The sequence below is a fragment of the Chiloscyllium plagiosum genome, unplaced genomic scaffold, assembly GCF_037043375.1.
Source record: "Chiloscyllium plagiosum isolate Xiang-an unplaced genomic scaffold, Cpla_swu_hap1 HiC_scaffold_8, whole genome shotgun sequence".
In the NCBI taxonomy this organism is placed as follows: Eukaryota; Metazoa; Chordata; class Chondrichthyes; order Orectolobiformes; family Hemiscylliidae; genus Chiloscyllium; species Chiloscyllium plagiosum.
Window position 1 is genome coordinate 87,141,880 of NW_028270146.1, and position 20,968 is coordinate 87,162,847.

A 20,968-nucleotide genomic window follows, 5' to 3' on the forward strand; every position below is an offset into this window, starting at 1 on the left:
CCACACTTGGTGATGGACATTGAAGTCTCCCACCCAGGGGGCATTCTGCACCCTTACCACGCAAGTGCTTTATACTAGAATTAGAATTAGCATTATTGTCACATGTACTCAAGTTACAAAGAACAGGATTACTATGAAACGTGTACAGTATCACCAGCACATGACACTATCTTAGGTACAAACAATAGAGAAAATTAAGAAAACATTGCACTGCATTACTGATATACACCATTTAAAAGTTAGGAAAATAAGTATAAAGTTAAAAAGATCGACAGTACAGTCTTTCAATAAGGGCTTCCACGTGGTCTGACTGGGCTCCACCAATTCCCAACCAGTAGCCAACTTTGCTCCAGGCTTACTGGCTGCTGTCTCTGCTGCACTCCAGGTCACTGTCTATCCCCACTCTGCTCCGGGCCCACTGACTATCCCCACTCTGCTCTGGCCCACTGACTATCCCCACTCCACTTTGGCCCACTGACTAAACCCATTCCACTCTGGGCCCACTGTCTATCCCCACTCTGCTCTGGGCCCACTGACTATCCCCACTCCAGTCCGGACCCACTGACTATCCCCACTCCACTCCGGGTCACTGTCTATCCCCACTCTGCTCCGGGCCACTGACTATCCCCACTCTGCTCCGGGCCCGCTGACTATCCCCACTCTGCTCCGGGCCACTGTCTATCCCCACTCTGCTCCGGGCCATTGACTATCACCACTCTGCTCTGGGCCCACTGACTATCCCCACTCCAGTCCGGACCCACTGACTATCCCCACTCCACTTCGGCCCACTGACTATCCCCACTCTGCTCTAGGCCCACTGACTATCCCCACTCCAGTCCGGACCCACTGACTATCCCCACTCCACTTCGGCCCACTGACTATCCCCACTCTGCTCCGGGCCCATTGACTATCCCCACTCTGCTCCGGACCACTGTCTATCCACACTCTGCTCCGGGCCACTGACTATCCCCACTCCACTTCGGCCCATTGACTATCCCCACTCTGCTCCGGGCCCATTGACTATCCCCACTCTGCTCCGGACCACTGACTATCCCCACTCCGCTCCGGGCCCACTGACTATCCCCACTCTGCTCCAGGCCCACTGACTATCCCCACTCTGCTCTGGCCCACTGACTATCCCCACTCTGCTCTGGCCCACTGACTATCCCCACTCCGCTCCGGGCCCACTGACTATGGTCATCCACTCCGAGCCATTGACTAACCCCACTTCACTTTGGCCCACTGACTATCCCCACTCGGCTCCGTGACCATTGACTATCCCCCCTCCACTTCGGCCCACTGACTATCCCCCCTCCACTTCGGCCCACTGACTATCCTCATTCCCTCCGAGCCACTGACTATCCCCACTCCACTTCGGCCCATTGACTATCCCCACTCTGCTCTGGGCCCACTGACTATCCCCACTCCAGTCCAGACTCACTGACTATCCCCTCTCAACTCCGGGCCACTGTCTTTCCCCACTCTGCTCTGGGCCACTGACTATCCCCACTCTGCTCTGAGCCACTGACTATGCTCACTCCGTTCCATGCCAGTGACTATCCCCAATCCACTCTGGGCCCACTGACTATCCCCACTCTGCTCTGGGCTACTGACGATCCCTACTCCACTCTGGGCCCACTGACTATCCCCACTCTGCTCCGGGCCACTGACTATCCCTACTCCACTTTGGCCCACTGACTATCCCCACTCGGCTCCGTGACCATTGACTATCCCCCCTCCACTTCGGCCCACTGACTATCCCCCCTCCACTTCGGCCCACTGACTATCCTCATTCCCTCCGAGCCACTGACTATTCACATTCGGCTCCGGGCCCACTGTCTATCCCCACTTCACTTCAGCTCACTGACTAACCCCACTCCACTTCGGCCCACTGACTAAACCCATTCCACTCTGGGCCCACTGTCTATCCCCACTCTGCTCTGGGCCCACTGACTATCCCCACTCCAGTCCAGACTCACTGACTATCCCCTCTCAACTCCGGGCCACTGTCTTTCCCCACTCTGCTCTGGGCCACTGACTATCCCCACTCTGCTCTGAGCCACTGACTATGCTCACTCCGTTCCATGCCAGTGACTATCCCCAATCCACTCTGGGCCCACTGACTATCCCCACTCTGCTCTGGGCTACTGACGATCCCTACTCCACTCTGGGCCCACTGACTATCCCCACTCTGCTCCGGGCCACTGACTATCCCTACTCCACTTTGGCCCACTGACTATCCCCACTCTGCTCTGGGCTACTGACGATCCCTACTCCACTTTGGCCCACTGACTATCCCCACTCTGCTCTGGGCTACTGACGATCCCTACTCCACTTTGGCCCACTGACTATCCCCACTCTGCTCTGGGCTACTGACGATCCCTACTCCACTCTGGGCCCACTGACTATCCCCACTCTGCTCCGGGCTACTGACGATCCCTACTCCACTCTGGGCCCACTGATTATCCCCACTCTGCTCCGGGCCACTGACTATCCCCACTCCACTTTGGCCCACTGACTATCCCCACTCTGCTCCGGGTCACTGACTATCCCCACTCCACTTTGGCCCACTGACTATCCCCACTCTGCTCTGGGCCACTGACTATCCCCCCTCCACTTTGGCCCACTGACTATCCCCACTCTGCTCCAGGCCACTGACTATCCCCACTCTGCTCCAGGCCACTGACTATCCCCACTCTGCTCCGGGACCACTGACTATCCCCCCTCCACTTCGGCCCACTGACTATCCCCACTCTGCTCCAGGCCACTGACTATCCCCACTCTGCTCCAGGCCACTGACTATCCCCACTCTGCTCCGGGACCACTGACTATCCCCCCTCCACTTCGGCCCACTGACTATCCCCACTCTGCTCCAGGCCACTGACTATCCCCACTCTACTTCGGCCCACTGACTATCCCACTCTGCTCCAGGCCCACTGTCTATCCCCACTCTGCTCTACGCCCACTGACTATCCCCACTCCACTCCAGGCCACTGACTATCCCCAATCCACTTTGGGCCCACTGACTATCCCCACTCTGCTCCGGGCCACTGTCTTTCCCCATTCTGCTCTGGGCCACTGACTATCCCTACTCTACTCCAGCCCACTGTCTATTCCCACTCCATTCCAGGCCCACTGACTATCACCACTCCGCTCAAGGCCCACTGACTCTTCCCACTCCGCTTCAGACCCACTGTCTATCCCCACTCCACTCCGGGCCCACTGAATATCTCCACTCCATTCCGGGCCCACTATCTATCCTCACTCCACTCTAGGCCCACTGTCTATCCCCACTCCACTCCGGGCCCACTGACTATCTCCACTCCACTCTGGGCCACTGTCTATCACCACTCCGCTCAAGGCCCACTGACTCTTCCCATTCCACTCCGGGCCCACTGTCTATCCCCACTCCACTCCGGGCCCACTGACTGTCTCCACTCCATTCCGGGCCCACTATCTATCCTCACTCCACTCTAGGCCCACTGTCTATCCCCACTCCACTCCGGGCCCACTGTCTATCCCCACTCCACTCCGGGCCCACTGACTATCCCCACTCTGCTCCGGGCCCACTGTGTATCCCCACTCTACTCCAGGCTCACTGGCTGTCCTCAATCCACTCTAGGCCACTGAATATTTCCACTTGATATACATAAATGATTTGGAGGAAGGTGTAGATTGCCTCATTCATAAGTTTGCAGATGACACTAACATTGGTGGAGTAGCAGACAGTGAAGAGGAGCATCAGAGAAGACAGCAGAGTATAGATTGATAGTAGAGTTGGGCAGAGAAATGGCAAATGGAGTTCAATCCAGATAAATGCGAGTTGATGCATTTTGGAAGATGAAATTCCAGCGTGAACTATACAGTGAATGAAAAAGTCCTGGGGAAAATTTATGTAAAGAGTGATCTGGGTGTTCAGGTCCATTGTTCCATGAAAGTGGCAACGCAGGTCAATAGAGTGGTCAAGAAGGCAGACAGCATGCTTTCCTTGATCAGATAGGGTGTTGAGTACAAGAGTTGGCAGGTCATGTTACAGTTGTATAAGACTTTGGTTCAGCCACATTTGGAATATCGCGTACAGTTCTGGTCACCACATTACCAAAAGGATGTGGATGTTTTGGAGAGGGTGCAGAGGAAGTTCACTAGGATGTTGCCTGGTAAGGAGAGTGCTAGCTATGAGGAGAGATTGAGTCGATTAGGATTATTGTCATTGGACAGAAGGCAGTTTAGGAGGGAACTGATTGAGGCCTACAAAACCATCAGAGGTGTAGACAGGGTGGATAGCAAGAAACTTTTTCCCAGAGTGGAGGACTCAGTTACTAGGGGTCATGAGTTCAAAGTGAGAGGGGAAAAGATTAGGGGAGATATGCGCGGAAAGTTCTTTACGCAGAGGATGGTGGGTGCCTGGAATGCGTTGTCAGTGGAGGTGGCAGAGGTGGGAACGATAGCGTAATTTAAGATGTGTCTGGACAGATACAGGGAGCAGAGGGATACAGATCCTTAGAAGATAGACGGCTAATTTAGATAGATGGATCAGCGCAGGCTTAATGGGCTGAAGGGCCTGTTCCTGCGCTGTAATGTTCTTAATTCTTTGTACAATCCCCATTCTGCTCCAGGCCACTGACAATCCCTATTCCGCTCCGGGCCAACAGTCTATCCCCACTCCGCTCCGGGCCCACGGACTATCCCCTCTCCACTCCAAGCCCACTGTCTATCCCCACTCCACTCCGGGCCCACTGTCTATCCCCACTCCACTCCGGGCCCACTGTCTATCCCCACTCCACTCCGGGCCCACTGTCTATCCTCACTCCACTCCGGGCCCACTGACGACCCCAACTCTGCTCTGGGCCCACTGAATGTCCCCACTCTGGGCCCACTGACTCTTCCCATTTTGCTCCAGGCCCACTGTCTGTCCCCACTCCACTCCGGGCCCACTGTCTGTCCCCACTCCACTCCGGGCCCACTGTCTGTCCCCACTCCACTCCGGGCCCACTGTCTGTCCCCACTCCACTCCGGGCCCACTGTCTGTCCCCACTCCACTCCGGGCCCACTGTCTGTCCCCACTCCACTCCGGGCCCACTGTCTGTCCCCACTCCACTCCGGGCCCACTGTCTATCCCCACTCCACTCCGGCCCACCTGTCTATCCCCACTCTGCTCTTGCCCACTGTCTATCCCCACTCCGCTCCGGTCCACTGTCTATCCCCACTCCAATCCGGCCCACTATCTATCCCCACTCCAATCCTGCCCACTGACTATCCCTACTCCACTCTAGGCCCACTGTCTTTCCCACTCCACTCCGGGCCCACTGTCTATCCCCACTCCGCTCTGGGCCCACTGTCTATCCCCACTCTGTTCCTGCCTACTGACTATCCCCACTCCATTCCGGGCCCACTGACTATCCCCACTCCGCTCCGGGCCCACTGTCTATCCCCACTCTGCTCTTGCCCACTGACTATCCCCACTCCATTCCGTGCCCACTATCTATCCTCACTCCACTCCGGGCCCACTGTCTATCCCCACTCCACTCCGGTCCCACTGTCCACCCCCACTCTGCTCTTGCCCACTGACTATCCCCACTCCATTCCGGGCCCACTATCTATCCCCACTCCACTCCGGGCCCACTGTCTATCCCCACTCCACTCCGGGCCCACTGTCTATCCCCACTCTGCTCTTGCCCACTGACTATCCCCACTCCATTCCGGGCCCACTGTCTATCCCCACTCCACTCTGGGCCCACTGTCTATCCCCACTCTGCTCTTGCCCACTGACTATCCCCACTCTACTCCGGGCCCACTGTCTATCCCCACTCCACTCCGGGCCCACTGTCTATCCCCACTCTGCTCTTGCCCACTGACTATCCCCACTCCATTCCGGGCCCACTATCTATCCCCACTCCACTCCAGACCCACTGACTATCCCCACTCCACTCCGGGCCCACTGACTATCCCCACTCCACTCCGGGCCCACTGTCTATCCCCACTCCACTCCGGGCCCACTGTCTATCCCCACTCTGCTCTTGCCCACTGACTATCCCCACTCCATTCCGGGCCCACTATCTATCCTCACTCCACTCCGGGCCCACTGACTATCCCCACTCCATTCCGGGCCCACTATCTATCCCCACTCCACTCCGGGCCCACTTTCTATCCCGACTTCACTCCGGCCAACTGTCTATCCCTACTCCACTCTGGGCCACCGTTTATCTCCACTCTGCTCTGGCCCACTGACTGTCTCCACTCCACTCTGGGCCACTGACTATCCCCACTCGGCTCCGGGCCACTGACTATCCCCACTACGCTCCGGGCCCACTGACTATCCCCACTCCACTCTGGGCCCACTGTGTATCCCTAGTCCGCTCCGGGCCACTGTCTATCCCCAGTCAGCTCTGGGCCCACTGACTATCCCCACTCCGCTCCAGGCCACTGACTATCCCCACTCTGCTCCGGGCCCACTGTCTATCCCCACTCTGCTCCTTCCCACTGACTATCCCCACTCCATTCCGGGCCCACTATCTATCCCCACTCCACTCCGGGCCCACTTTCTATCCCGACTTCACTCCGGCCAACTGTCTATCCCTACTCCACTCTGGGCCACCGTTTATCTCCACTCTGCTCTGGCCCACTGACTGTCTCCACTCCACTCTGGGCCACTGACTATCCCCACTCGGCTCCGGGCCACTGACTATCCCCACTACGCTCCGGGCCCACTGACTATCCCCACTCCACTCTGGGCCCACTGTGTATCCCTAGTCCGCTCCGGGCCACTGTCTATCCCCAGTCAGCTCTGGGCCCACTGACTATCCCCACTCCGCTCCAGGCCACTGACTATCCCCACTCTGCTCCGGGCCCACTGTCTATCCCCACTCTGCTCCTTCCCACTGACTATCCCCACTCCACTCCAACCTACTGACTATCCCCAATCCACTCTGTGCCCACTGATTATCCCCACTCCAATCCGGCCCACTGTCTATCCCCACTCCAATCCTGCCCACTGACTATCCCCACTCCACTCCGGCCTACTGACTATCCCTAATCGACTCTGTGCCCACTGACTATCCCCACTCCGCTCTAGACCACAGACTATCCCCACTGCGCTTCAGGACACTGACTCTTCCCTCTCTGCTCCTGCTCGCTGATTATCCCCACTCTGCTCCTGCCCACTGACTATCCCCACTCTGCTCCAGGCCCACTGTCTATCCCCACTCTGCTCCTGCCCACTGACTATCCCCAATCCACTCTGTGCCCACTGACTATCCCCACTCTGCTCTGAACCACTGACTATCGTCAGTCGCTCTGGGCCACTGACTATTCTCACTCCACTCCAGCCCACTGTCTATCCCCATTGCACTCCAGCCAGCTGACTATCCCCAGTCTACTACAGACCACTGACTATCTCCCCTCTGCTTTGGCCCACTGTGTATCCCCACTCTACTCCGGGCCACTGTATATCCCCACTCCGCCCCAGGCCCACTGTCTATCCTCACTCTGCTCCAGGCCCACTGTCTGTCCCCACTCTGCTCCAGGCCCACTGTCTATCCCCACACTGCTCCAGGCCCACTGTCTATCCCCACTCTGCTCCAGGCCCACTGTCTATCCCCACTCTGCTCCAGGCCCACTGTCTATCCCCACTCTGCTCCAGGCCCACTGTCTATCCCCACTCTGCTCCAGGCCCACTGTCTATCCCCACACTGCTCCAGGCCCACTGTCGATCCAGACTCTGCTCCAGGCCCACTGTCTATCCTCACTCTGCTCCGGGCCACTGTGTATCCCCACTCTGCTCCAGGCCCACTGTCTGTCCCCACTCTGCTCCAGGCCCACTGTGTATCCAGACTCTGCTCCAGGCCCACTGTCTATCCTCACTCTGCTCCAGGCCCACTGTCTGTCCCCACTCTGCTCCAAGCCCACTGTCTATCCCCACTCTGCTCCAGGCCCACTGTCTATCCAGACTCTGCTCCAGGCCCACTGTCTGTCCCCACTCTGCTCCAGGCCCACTGTCTATCCCCACACTGCTCCAGGCCCACTGTTGATCCAGACTCTGCTCCAGGCCCACTGTCTATCCCCACTCTGCTCCAAGCCCACTGTCTATCCCCACTCTGCTCCAGGCCCACTATCTATCCCCACTCCACTCCGGGCCCACTTTCTATCCCGACTTCACTCCGGCCAACTGTCTATCCCTACTCCACTCTGGGCCACCGTTTATCTCCACTCTGCTCTGGCCCACTGACTGTCTCCACTCCACTCTGGGCCACTGACTATCCCCACTCGGCTCCGGGCCACTGACTATCCCCACTACGCTCCGGGCCCACTGACTATCCCCACTCCACTCTGGGCCCACTGTGTATCCCTAGTCCGCTCCGGGCCACTGTCTATCCCCAGTCAGCTCTGGGCCCACTGACTATCCCCACTCCGCTCCAGGCCACTGACTATCCCCACTCTGCTCCGGGCCCACTGTCTATCCCCACTCTGCTCCTTCCCACTGACTATCCCCACTCCACTCCAACCTACTGACTATCCCCAATCCACTCTGTGCCCACTGATTATCCCCACTCCAATCCGGCCCACTGTCTATCCCCACTCCAATCCTGCCCACTGACTATCCCCACTCCACTCCGGCCTACTGACTATCCCTAATCGACTCTGTGCCCACTGACTATCCCCACTCCGCTCTAGACCACAGACTATCCCCACTGCGCTTCAGGACACTGACTCTTCCCTCTCTGCTCCTGCTCGCTGATTATCCCCACTCTGCTCCTGCCCACTGACTATCCCCACTCTGCTCCAGGCCCACTGTCTATCCCCACTCTGCTCCTGCCCACTGACTATCCCCAATCCACTCTGTGCCCACTGACTATCCCCACTCTGCTCTGAACCACTGACTATCGTCAGTCGCTCTGGGCCACTGACTATTCTCACTCCACTCCAGCCCACTGTCTATCCCCATTGCACTCCAGCCAGCTGACTATCCCCAGTCTACTACAGACCACTGACTATCTCCCCTCTGCTTTGGCCCACTGTGTATCCCCACTCTACTCCGGGCCACTGTATATCCCCACTCCGCCCCAGGCCCACTGTCTATCCTCACTCTGCTCCAGGCCCACTGTCTGTCCCCACTCTGCTCCAGGCCCACTGTCTATCCCCACACTGCTCCAGGCCCACTGTTGATCCAGACTCTGCTCCAGGCCCACTGTCTATCCCCACTCTGCTCCAGGCCCACTGTCTATCCCCACTCTGCTCCAGGCCCACTGTCTATCCCCACTCTGCTCCAGGCCCACTGTCTATCCCCACACTGCTCCAGGCCCACTGTCGATCCAGACTCTGCTCCAGGCCCACTGTCTATCCTCACTCTGCTCCGGGCCACTGTGTATCCCCACTCTGCTCCAGGCCCACTGTCTGTCCCCACTCTGCTCCAGGCCCACTGTGTATCCAGACTCTGCTCCAGGCCCACTGTCTATCCTCACTCTGCTCCAGGCCCACTGTCTGTCCCCACTCTGCTCCAAGCCCACTGTCTATCCCCACTCTGCTCCAGGCCCACTGTCTATCCAGACTCTGCTCCAGGCCCACTGTCTATCCTAACTCCACTCCAGGCCCACTGTCTGTCCTCACTCTGTTCCAGGCCACTGTGTATCCCCACTCCGCTCCAGGCCCACTGTCTGTCCTCACTCTGTTCCAGGCCACTGTGTATCCCCACTCCGCTCCAGGCCCACTGACTATCCCCACTCTGCTCCGAGCCACTGTCTATCTCCACTCCAGGCTGCTTATAGAAGAGGAAAAGTGCAGGGACAGAAAAAAACCCACGAGAGAGCAAAGAAAAGAGTAAAAACTCAGAAAAGGAACAAATGGAGCAAACAGAGCCTCAACTGCATCTTGGCAGAAAAAATCTACTTGTGTTCAATGTCAACAAGCATTGATTCATCGGCTGGGTAGACTGTGTTAATCAGCAGGAGGTTTCCTTTGTCATGTTTAGCCTGATACCATGAAACTTCAGGGGACCGAGAGTCAATGTTGAGGACTCAGAGTCCAACTCCCTGCCGACTGTATACCACTGTGTCGTTGGGTCTGTCATGTCAGTGGGCAGGACATACCTTGGCATGGTGAGCTTACTATTCGGAACTTTATCTGTAAGCTATGATTCTTTGAGTGAGACGATGCCAGGCAATTGCTTGAATATCCTGTGGGATAGCTCTCCCTACTTTGGTTCAATACCCAGATGAGATAAGGAGGGGTTTGCAGGATCATTTGCCATTGTAGTTTCTGATCTGGTCAATTCAAGGTGACCTGTCTGGGCTCAGGTGAATGATTAACTTACTAGGCCATCTCAGATGGTAGTTAGAGTCACATTGTTGTGGGTTTGGTGCCAGAGCACGTAACAGTGGCACCTTACATTCCCGACAGGACATTAGTGAACGAGAATAGATTGTGTTTTTTTCAATAATTGACATGGTTGCACTAGACCAGATTGTAATTCCAGACATTTCTTTAATTGAATTTAAGTTTGGCTATTTGCCATGGTGGGACTTGAACCCACATCCCTGTTATTCTGGATTATGAACCCAGTAACATTCCCACTTGGTAACCACCTCCCCATCTGAAAGATAGTGCCTTTTACAGTGCAGCACTCTGCCCTGAAGTGTCAGTTAGAATCTTATGGGACTTGAACCCACTAATGTCTGATTTGCAAGACTGACCTAATCCATCTGCATACATAAATTGATCACAATTTGGCAATGTTTAAGAACTGTTTGTATTGGAGGTTTCTGCCAATTAACTATATTTCTAATTCTTTCTAAATTGTCAGCTCATCAAGCTTTGTGGTGCTTTCAGGCATATTTCATATCACAGCAAATCAAGTTGAAGCATTTATTCTCTGTTCATCTAAAGAGTCACAAAGGAAAAATGAACCTAAACTATTTGTTCATTTTTATTCCAATATAATGGTTAAAATTGCTCTTATAAACTATTGCGTTTTTTTTTCAATCTGTTGCATGAATTTGCCTCTGTGTAAATTTCTGTCTAACAAAGGAGCAGTTTTTTAGATTTACCTTGAGCTGTTTAATTTATATATAGCTCTCCTACATTTCAAAAATTTCAAAAACACATCATTAGCATCCTTTCTGGCAATACTGTGTCATTCACTCCAAACACGACGAAGTCTTGATTCATATGAAGCATAGATCTGCTTGTAAGGAACAGCAGTTTTGATGTTGTAAAGGTAAATAGTGTTGTCAGGTAGTCTTACTTATCCCAAAAACCATTTTATAGCATTAGCAGTGAGGATCTGGTTACAGAGATGCGTATCAATAATTTAACATGTGGATTTACTTGCAGCCCTTCCTCTGTCAGAGCTATATAAGTGTGTGTATGTTCTTTGTTAAAGTGTAATTTCCAGTAACATGAAAGAATCATGTGAAGTAGAACGCTTACAGGTGCAGGAAGAGGTCCTTCAGCCCATTGGGTCGGTACTGACTCTCTGAAGAGTATCCAACCCAGAACCAAACCCATACCCCAACCACATAACCCTGCATGGGGCTTTACGATGGCTAACCCATCTAATCTGCACACCTTTGGACTCTGGGATGAAATCCACATAGACACAGGGAGAATGTGCAAACTCCACACAGACAATCGCCTAAGGCTGGAATCGAACCTGGGTCCCTGGCATTGTGAGCCAGCAGTGCCAACATGCTTCTCTTCATGGAGGTGAAACAAAATAGTGATTGATTGTCATTCTTAGTGTTGAACTTCCAACTAAACATTGAGCTTTATAACATGTAGGGTTTCAAGCAAAATAGACCTCTTCATCTGTTTCTCTGATCCTTGGTAAAATGACACCAATGATCACCTCTGCCCCCTCGCCATCATCCTGAGCATATGCACTGAGCTCTTAGCTGCCGCAGCTATTCCTCTTGTTAAGCATTGGAGGCAGATGGCAGGATTTTTAACTTTGAAGTGGGAATCAGGGAAATTGGAGATTCCCAAGAATTGCAGTGTTGTCTCTGAGCTGGCAGTGCCTGCCGATGCTACTTCTATCTTGTCACCTCCAGCAGCAGCACCATGGCAGAATCTGAGGTGGACCAATTCCGAGGTACCGAGCCTAGAAGAACTACCTATGTACAAAGAGACATTGGCCAATTCTGCAGATGAGAGTGGGAACCTCTGAACCAATTATAAGCTTCCTTCCTTACCATTCTTGAACACTCTTTATTCCCTCATAGCTCACTTACACCACCAAACCTTGCTGAACCTATTCCTAATTACAGTAGCCATTGTAATTAGGACTCAATGGCCATTTCAATAACATTTGGAAGTGTTTGAAAAGCTCATACATCTGTCAGAATAAAGAAACATTAATTGGATATTCATTATCTTCGTAAAAATCTGATTGTTCTGTCACAATCAACAAGCTCTCAGTTCACTTTGACAGCTGTGTCAACAAACCTTGCTGGGAAAAAAATCTGTTAATGGAGTTGGAAGGCAACTAACTGGTCGTAGTGGAATTTTGTTGAACAACTGTATCACCAAATCCTCCTGAATAGAATCAATTTGAACTTTGAATATAGCCAGAAGCTAAGTCATCTGTCAGTACTTTGAAGGTCAAAGTACTGACAGATGTGAAATTCAAGGATAAGATAAAAACCAAGGGGATATTTCATGCACTTGCATCTGGTCTCCAATATTGTACAATGCAGAATAATGCTTTATCCAGCAGTCTATTCTAATGTAATCAACTTTCTCAATGCTATTGACAGCTGGGAATTGTCAAAAGTAACAGCTTGGTAATCACATTACTTAATTATCATTTACCTTTTCAAAACCAAGAACTGTGATCACTCAATACAATAAAAAGGGAGATAATCTGTGCTACAGCCTTTCATAATGTGAAGTAGATAACACATTTTCATTATGTGAAGGAGGCAATGTATTTTTAATTGATGCTTTATGCATATCCTGTGGTTTGCCCATAATACACAACATCTCAGTGATGGAATGATTGACATCATTGCCAAAACCCACCTTCCTCCATCAGAATTGTTTAAATTCAGAAACTCACATTGTCCCCAGGTTGGGAAAGGTAGGTCTGGCCCAGACGTTCTGAAATTCAGTGATTCTCTCTGTGCCAGAAGGATGGCATTGAGGAAATTCTAGCTGCTTGAGGAGACATCCACTAACCTTATGCCAAAATAAGTGAAATGCCCACCCAGACCAGCGAAAATAGCCCACAAATTATTTATATTGCAAAGGGGACTCGAACCATGAGTTTAAAAATGAACAATGCACTCTGATATTATTCACCTTTTTTTTACTTTCGTCTGGAATACCTTGGGGCTTTCGTTGGAATCTGAGTGGAACTAGTGTCAATCTTTACCATTACATTGTGCCTGATTGAGATGGGAGTGGTGAGATTCCTGGAAAGGCGCAGGAAATTCTCTAAGAATGTCCCAATGACATTTATTTTTTGCACTTTTCCCCCATGAGGGAGACATTTAACTTTTACACAACCTTTGGCATACGCAGAGGTACATTCAGGCTCCTTGGACCTCAGCATTTTGACTCCTCTGAATTGGCATGGCATCTGACCGTAGAGATCTGAACAATCCTTTTATTTGGCATGCCAAAATGCTTGAAATTAAGAATAGAAGCATTTCTTCAGGGAAAGATGCTGAGATTAATTGTAAGTTGAAACTTTATTGCTGGAACAGCACAGCAGGTCAGGCAGCATCCAGGGAACAGGAGATTCGACGTTTCGGGCACAGGCCCTTCTTCAGGAATGAGCAGAGAGAGTTCAGCAGGAGAAGATAAAAGGTAGGGAGGAGGGACTTGGAGGAGGGGCGTTGGAAATGTGATAGGTGGAAAGAGGTCAAGGTGAGGGTGATAGGTCGGAGTAGGATGGAGGCGGAGAGGTCAAGAAGAAGACTGCAGGTCAGGAAGGCGGTGCCGGGCTGGAGGGATTCGGCTGAGACAAGGTGGGGGGAGGGGGGATGAAGAAACTGGTGAAGTCCAAGTTCATCCCCTGTGGTTGGAGGGTTCCCAGTCGGAAGATAAGACGCTCCTCCTCCGACCGTCGCGTTGTTGTGGTTTGGCGGTGGATGAGTCTAATGACCTGCATATCCTCGGTGGAGTGGGAGGGGGAGTTGAAATGCTGTGCTACAGGGTGGTTGGGTTGGTTCGTCCGGGTGGCCCAGAAGGGCCTGTGCCCGAAACGTCGAATCTCCTGTTCCCTGGATGCTGCCTGACCTGCTGTGCTGTTCCAGCAATAAAGTTTCAACTTTGATCTCCAGCATCTGCAGACCTCACTTTCTCCTCGGAGATTAATTGTAACACTTGTTGATCCATATATTGTTGGGGGGAGATAGGCAATGACCCAGTGATAGTATCGCTAGACTATTAAACCAGGAACTCAGTTCATTTTCTGGGGATGCGGGTTTGAATGCTGCCACGGCAGATGGTAGAATTTGAACTCAATAAAATAAAATCTGGAATTAAGAATCTACTGATGACCATGAATCCACTATTGATTGATGGAAAAAAACAATTTGGTTCATTAATGTTCTTCAAGGAAGGAAATCTGCCATCCTTACCTGGTCTGGCCTACATATGACTCCAGACCCACAGCAATGTGGTTGATTTTTAACTGCCCTCTGGGCAATTAAGGATGGGCAATAAATGCTGGCCCGGCCAGCGTTGCCCTCGTCTTGTGAATATTTTTTTAAAAAGTAAGACTGACAAGCTGCCACAGCCCAAACATTCAAATGTGGGGCTTTCTGGATGTGAATGGTTCTTAGTGCATGAATGTGATGTATTCAGCTTTCAAGAGTTGGATCTCAAAGTTCTTCTGAAAGCTTTACCTTGTTCATTGTACTGATACATTTGCCTCAAGAAACAAAATAAATTAGACCAAGATGGTCCTCTGTTGTAAAGATCTTTGAAATGTTAAGGTGTATGTACCATGAGTGATATGTTGGAAATGCAACTATAAGATTTATTAAAACATCCAGCACTGTTTCAGTAAGCCAATGGCAAATATAGACTAGACCCAGTATTTAATATTAAACATAACTTGATATCATACCTCCAAGTATGAGTTCATATGAACTAAAGTGAGGTTTCAATTAGCTGCCAAAACCAATTGGAAATCTACAATTAAATCCAGGTTCAGAAAAGACTAACTTTATTTGAATGGCAGAAATTTGGAACAAATTAATTCCATTTCAATATGAAATGTAGATGGAAAGTTTTAAGGGCAAAGTTGAACTGATTCAAGTCAGATATGCCCCTAAAAGTAGGGAATATGGTAATAAGACGTCAAGTTGCAAACTTGACATGTACAAAGATATGTAAGACATAATCAAAATTTATTTTCAATTAAAACTGTTGATGCACGGAAAAGCAGTTAAAAATAACCAAATCTACTATCCATAACACTAACACGTTAATGGCAAAGTGGAACATGGACTCCCTTGGTAGTAATGGGAAGAGATATTTTAGCAAAGGGACTGTATTAGGACATTGGAAGATAAGAATAAATAAGTAAGGAACCTCAGAGCATCCCATAGTTGCTAAATATGTACTTGCTTCACTATGCAAAATGATGAGTAACCGACTGTACTAAATTATGCTGTTGACATTGAAAATAATTAAAGTGAGTATATAGTTTTGAAAGAATAATTTGCTTGTATAAGGTCACTAAGACTGGAATCATGCCAGTGTGGATTTAGTTTTGTTTTAAAAATGGATAAAGCAGAACCAGGTAATTATAGTCTTAGTAGCATGACATCAGTAATGCTTCAGGGAGTCATTAGCGATAGAATATATTACCACTTAGACAGGAAAGGTACACTAGACACCCAGCAAGGTTTCTGGAAAAGAAGATTACACTCTACCAGTCTGTTTTTTTTTAAAGAAGTCTTCGGGTTAGTAGATGAAGTCAACCCAATTGGCATTGTTTTCCTGGGCTTGAGAAGATTTTGACAAGGTACCTCACTGTAGTATAGAATCGTGTGGAATTAGTGGAAGTCTGCTACAGTGAATTGATAATTGACTGAATGCTCCTGCTTGGTAAACAGTTCATAGAATCCCTAAGGTGTGTGTCAGTCCTCACTGACCCTCTGAAGAGCAACCCACACACACCCACTTCCCTCTATTCCCAATGGCTAATCCACCTAACCTAACATTCCTGAACACTATGGGCAATTTAGGAAGGCCAGTCCACCTAGCCTGCATATCTTTGGAGGAAAGTGGAGCTCCAGAAGAAACCCATGCAGGCACGGGGAGAATGTGTAAACTCCACACAAACAGTCAACCAAGGGTGGAATCGAACCCATGCTCCTGGCACGGTGGGGTAGCAGTGCTAACCACTGAGCCACCGTGGTGTGCTGTTAATGGATTTGGGTCTGCTTCAGAGCCCGGTCATTCTTCTTTAGTTTTCCTCCCAAAAGCCAGTCTGACCCACAGTGTCACAATCTCCTTCACAGTTAGAAAAGGTTCTGAATTCACCCCAGCTGCAAAGTTGATCAAACCTTGTATCTTTGGCACCAATCAAATGCACACTCATCATCCAGCTAACTAAGTGACCTGAACCCCACTACAAGAGTGAGGCAGCACCTTTATGTTCATGTTTTCATCCAGAACTATGAAAGCTGCATTTTTATTCCCACCGTTTGCCTGACCAGGAATTTCTCCCACTCTTAGCACCAACCATTGCTGGGAGGATTTTCACAGATTGAAACTCAATTCATTTGGCTATACTGTGAAAGTACCTTCTTTGGCCAATAACTCTTGAAGTGAAACTTGAACTCAAAGTTTCCAATTCACATGCAAGATGCTACCCATTTGGGGCTTGCTTAGCTCAGTTGGCTTGACGGCTGATTTTTGATACAGAGAGATACCATCAGTGTGGGTTCAATTCCTGTAAGGGCTGAGGTTACCATGAATGACTCTCCTTCTCAACCTCTCCTCTCACCTAAGGTTTGGTGACACTCAGATTAAACCACCATCAGTTGTCTCTGTCTACTAAAGCAAGTATTCTGATGGGATTATGGCAGCCTTACCTTTGCCACTTCACCATTGAGCCAATTACCATTGGCTTCCTGCAGGGATTAGTGTTGGGACCTTTGTTACTTACTGTTCTGATAATGATCTAGATAGTTTTGAGAAGCTCAGGTTGACATTCTGGATGTAAGTTTGCTCGCTGAGCTGGAAGGTTTGTTTTCAGATGTTTCGTCACCATACTAGGTAACATCATCAGTGAGCTTAAGGATGAAGCACTGATGGTATGGCCCGCTTTCTATTTATGTGTTTAGGTTTCCTTGGGTTGGCGGTGTCATTTCCTGTAGTGATGCCATTTCCTGTGATGATGTCATTTCCTGTTCTTTTTCTCAGGGGGTGGTAAATGGAATCCAAGTCAATGTGTTTGTTGATAGAGTTCCAGTTGGAATGCCATGCTTCAAGGAATTCTCGTGCATGTCTCTGTTTGGCTTGTCCTAGGATGGATGTGTTGTCCCAGTCGAAGTGATGTCCTTCCTCATCCATATGTAAGAATACTAGTGAGAGTGAGACATGTCTTTTTGTGGCTAGTTGATGTTCATGTATCCTGGTGGCTTGTTTTCTGCCTGTTTGTCCAATGTAGTGTTTGTTACAGTTCTTGCAAGATATTTTGTAAATGACATTAGTTTACCTTGTTGTCTGTCAAGGTCTTTCAAGTTCATTAGCTGCTGTTTTAGTGTGTTGGTAGGTTTGTGGGCTACCATGATGCCAAGAGGTCTGAGTAGTCTGGCAGTCATTTCCAAGATGTCTTTGATGTAGGGGAGAGTAGCTAGGGTTTCTAGACGTGTTTTGTCTGCTTGTTTGAGTTTGTTGCTGAGAAATCGGCAGACTGTGTTCACTGGGTACCCGTTCTTTTGCAGTGTATTGCAAAATGATCTAGATATCTGTGTTCAGGATTTAAGGCACATTTGCACTAACACCAAGATATCTGAGACAGGACAGTGCAGGTTACTCAGTTACCACATGCAGATCCAGATAGGCTGAACAACTAAACCTTTGTTTGACAAATGATGGCTCACATAGGAAGTGTCAGGTGAGGCACCTGGGAATGTCAAATGCTAAACCTACATGTGCCACACAGGGAAAAGAATGACAGAGAGTGCTGGAATAAAAGCTTAATTAGAATATGAATCTCTATGGTCTAATGTTAATGCTGTTAATCAATAGCTAAAGTAATCAGGAATCCAGCATGTATTTGTGGGAAGATTCGCTACATTAAAAATAAAATCATTTTTGCCTCACAAGCTTTGGTCTCATCATCTGATAATGAATACTGAGATTTTGGAAAGGGTATAGTGGTATTTGATAACATAATTCCCAATTTTTAATGCCTTAGCCACCTTTGATGACAGTGATAAGCCTAGCCTGGAATCATTAGCAAAATGTTTGGAGTGGCTTGATCCAGGTTTGTAAGATCATGAAACAGTGATGGACTGATTATTTCAACCGACCAGGTTAGGGGAGACATTGGGTCCTGTTTACACATTGTGCAGCAGTGAACCTAAGTTAACGCTCTGTGTTTCTTTTCCCTATGAAATGTGGAACAGATTGCCAGGTCATGCAGTTTATTCACTGTATTCTTTCAAATGAAACTTGTATGCTTGTTTAGTTGGAGTGGAGATCAGGTAGGTAAGCTGTAACATAAATCAGGGAAAGACTGATCTCTTATATCAGTTTCAATCAATAAGGGGAATTGAAGGGGAATTTTCCATTTCTTTTCCTATCTTGCCCTGGTTCTTATTTGATTTTCTAATGTGACATAAGGTGGAGTAGGAGTGCATGTCCTCTGATTTGTAAGGCGACATGCCTGGTTGCGATAAACTGAACAGATTTATGGCATTTTTCTGCCCATATTGTTTGCATAGCAGCTATAAGTTGCAGTATCATAGAGTAAACCATTATCCCAATTCCCTCATTAGAGAGAGACAACTGGTAATGGTTTAGTGTGAGGGTCACATGCCTCAGGCAAAAAGAGAGGTTGAGATGGAGAGTCCTGTGTGGTAGCCTCAACTGGTGTGTGGGGATATATGCCTTTTTTTGTCCTTTGATTTAATCTGTGTCCTTTTCACCGACAGAGCACAGTGGACAAGCTAATAAAGAAAACGAACCTAGCACTCGTGGTAGGAACACATTCCTGGCGGGATCAGTTCATGGAGGCCATCACAGTCAGTGCTGGTAAGAACTATTACCATAAGATCTGCCTGTTCTGTAGGCTGTTTTTAACATGAGACCTAATCCTCCTGTGAGTTGGAAACAAGACATGAACATGACCCTTGAGAAAAACATTCACTTTTCTTTGACTACCAAGAATGATGTCATTAGGGATGCTTGTTGATAGGATTTAATGTTTGATCACCTACATTTTCAGCATTGTGATTAAATGCAAACTCTGTCATCAGGTAAGTGCTAAGTGGCCCAACAAAGGTCATATCCACTGGCTGGAGAATGGCAGCATGCCCCATCAGATTCATTGAAAAGGCATCATGGAATCAAATGCTTTTCAGGCACTTAAGTGATTACTGTTGGACACCTTTGAGGATGGCACAGTGGTTAGCACTGCTGCCTCACAGTGCCAGGGACCTGGGTTTGATTCCAGCCTCGGTTAACGGTCAGTTTGTGCAGTTTGCACATTCTCCCCGTGTCTGCGTGGGCCTGCTCTGTGTGCTCTAGTTTCCGCCCACAGTCCAAAGATGTCCACACTAGGGGGATTGGCCATAGGAAGTATGGGGGTTGGGTCTGGGTGGGATGCAGTTTTGAGGGTCATTGTCAACTTGATGGACTGAATGGCCTCTTTCTGTGCTGTAGGGATTCTCTGACTTTCCTCATTTTTGAGTTTTGCACTATTGGAAATCCTGCTGTCTGGGAACCGACCTGCCAATCAGGGGCCAGCAGTCCCTCATTTCCACCTGACCCCACAGAGACATTACACATGGAATATGTGTGTTCTTCAGCATTCATTCTCCAAAAAGAATTCAGACCATTTGAAAAGTCCAGTTTGCCAGTGGCCATCTTTCTCAAAGTACCCACTGGGGTAGTCCAGAGCACAGAGTCTGTGATTGTGAGTGTATTGCAGAATCCATACCCAAAACTTTATTTTTTTTGTCCCATTTTCTTTATGAGCTCCAGTGCAGAGGGATGTGTCCTCATGGCCAGAACAAACTAAATAAACAACTTACAACAAACGCAGAGACTAAGGAATTAGGATATTGGTAGGTTTTGGAGACTAAGTAAGAATGGAGTCTCGGCATATTCCAGAATTAATAAATATACTAACTATAAAAGAAGTTGGCAAGCATGATTCTCTTTTGGAAAATCATGCCCATAGAAAATCTCTAAATGTCCTGCTACATTTTAATAATGGATTCCAGCATTTTCCCAGTGACAGTAGGCTAGTTCAGCTAACTAGCCTACATTACCTGCATTCTGTCTCCCTCAGAAGAGTTAGATTTCCATTTTATCAATCCACCAGGACCTCTTTACAAGATTACAGCTATTCTAACCATTATCTATTCAGTCACTTACTTAAGGCCCAGTGATGCAGGCTTCAGTTCTATGAGTTCTAGCAATTTTCCCTAGTGATCGTGATTGTTTTAGTTCTCCCCTTCCTTTTGCCTCTTGATATGTCTCCTATTCCAGGGATTCTTGTTGTGTCTTCTACCTTGAAGATAAATACAAAATATTTGTTCAAATACTTGCTATTTCTTTGATTCCCATTATGAATTGCCAGGCCTCATCCAGAGAGCTATTCTCTTCTTTGCCATATACTTCAAGAACTTATTCTCTATTTTTATATTTCTTGCTAGTTTACTCTCATACTCTAATCTCACTTTTTTGTCATCATTTGCTGGTTTCTAAAATTTTCCCAATCTTCTGGTCTGCCACTAAACTTGGAAACATTATGGGCTTTCTCTTCCAATGTTATACTGTA

General features: G+C 49.1%; 1 protein-coding gene across 6 annotated transcripts in view; it reads left to right on the forward strand.

The window, feature by feature from the left end:
* The window catches only part of slc8a3 (solute carrier family 8 member 3), a 504,604-nt gene that overhangs the window by 447,183 nt on the left and 36,453 nt on the right, over positions 1-20,968 (forward strand). For all 6 annotated transcript variants that reach the window (XM_043698123.2, XM_043698124.2, XM_043698121.2 and 3 more), the window contains one exon: positions 19,116-19,215. In XM_043698123.2, the coding sequence (XP_043554058.1) occupies positions 19,116-19,215 (100 nt within the window). The remainder of the gene's footprint in view (positions 1-19,115; positions 19,216-20,968) is intronic.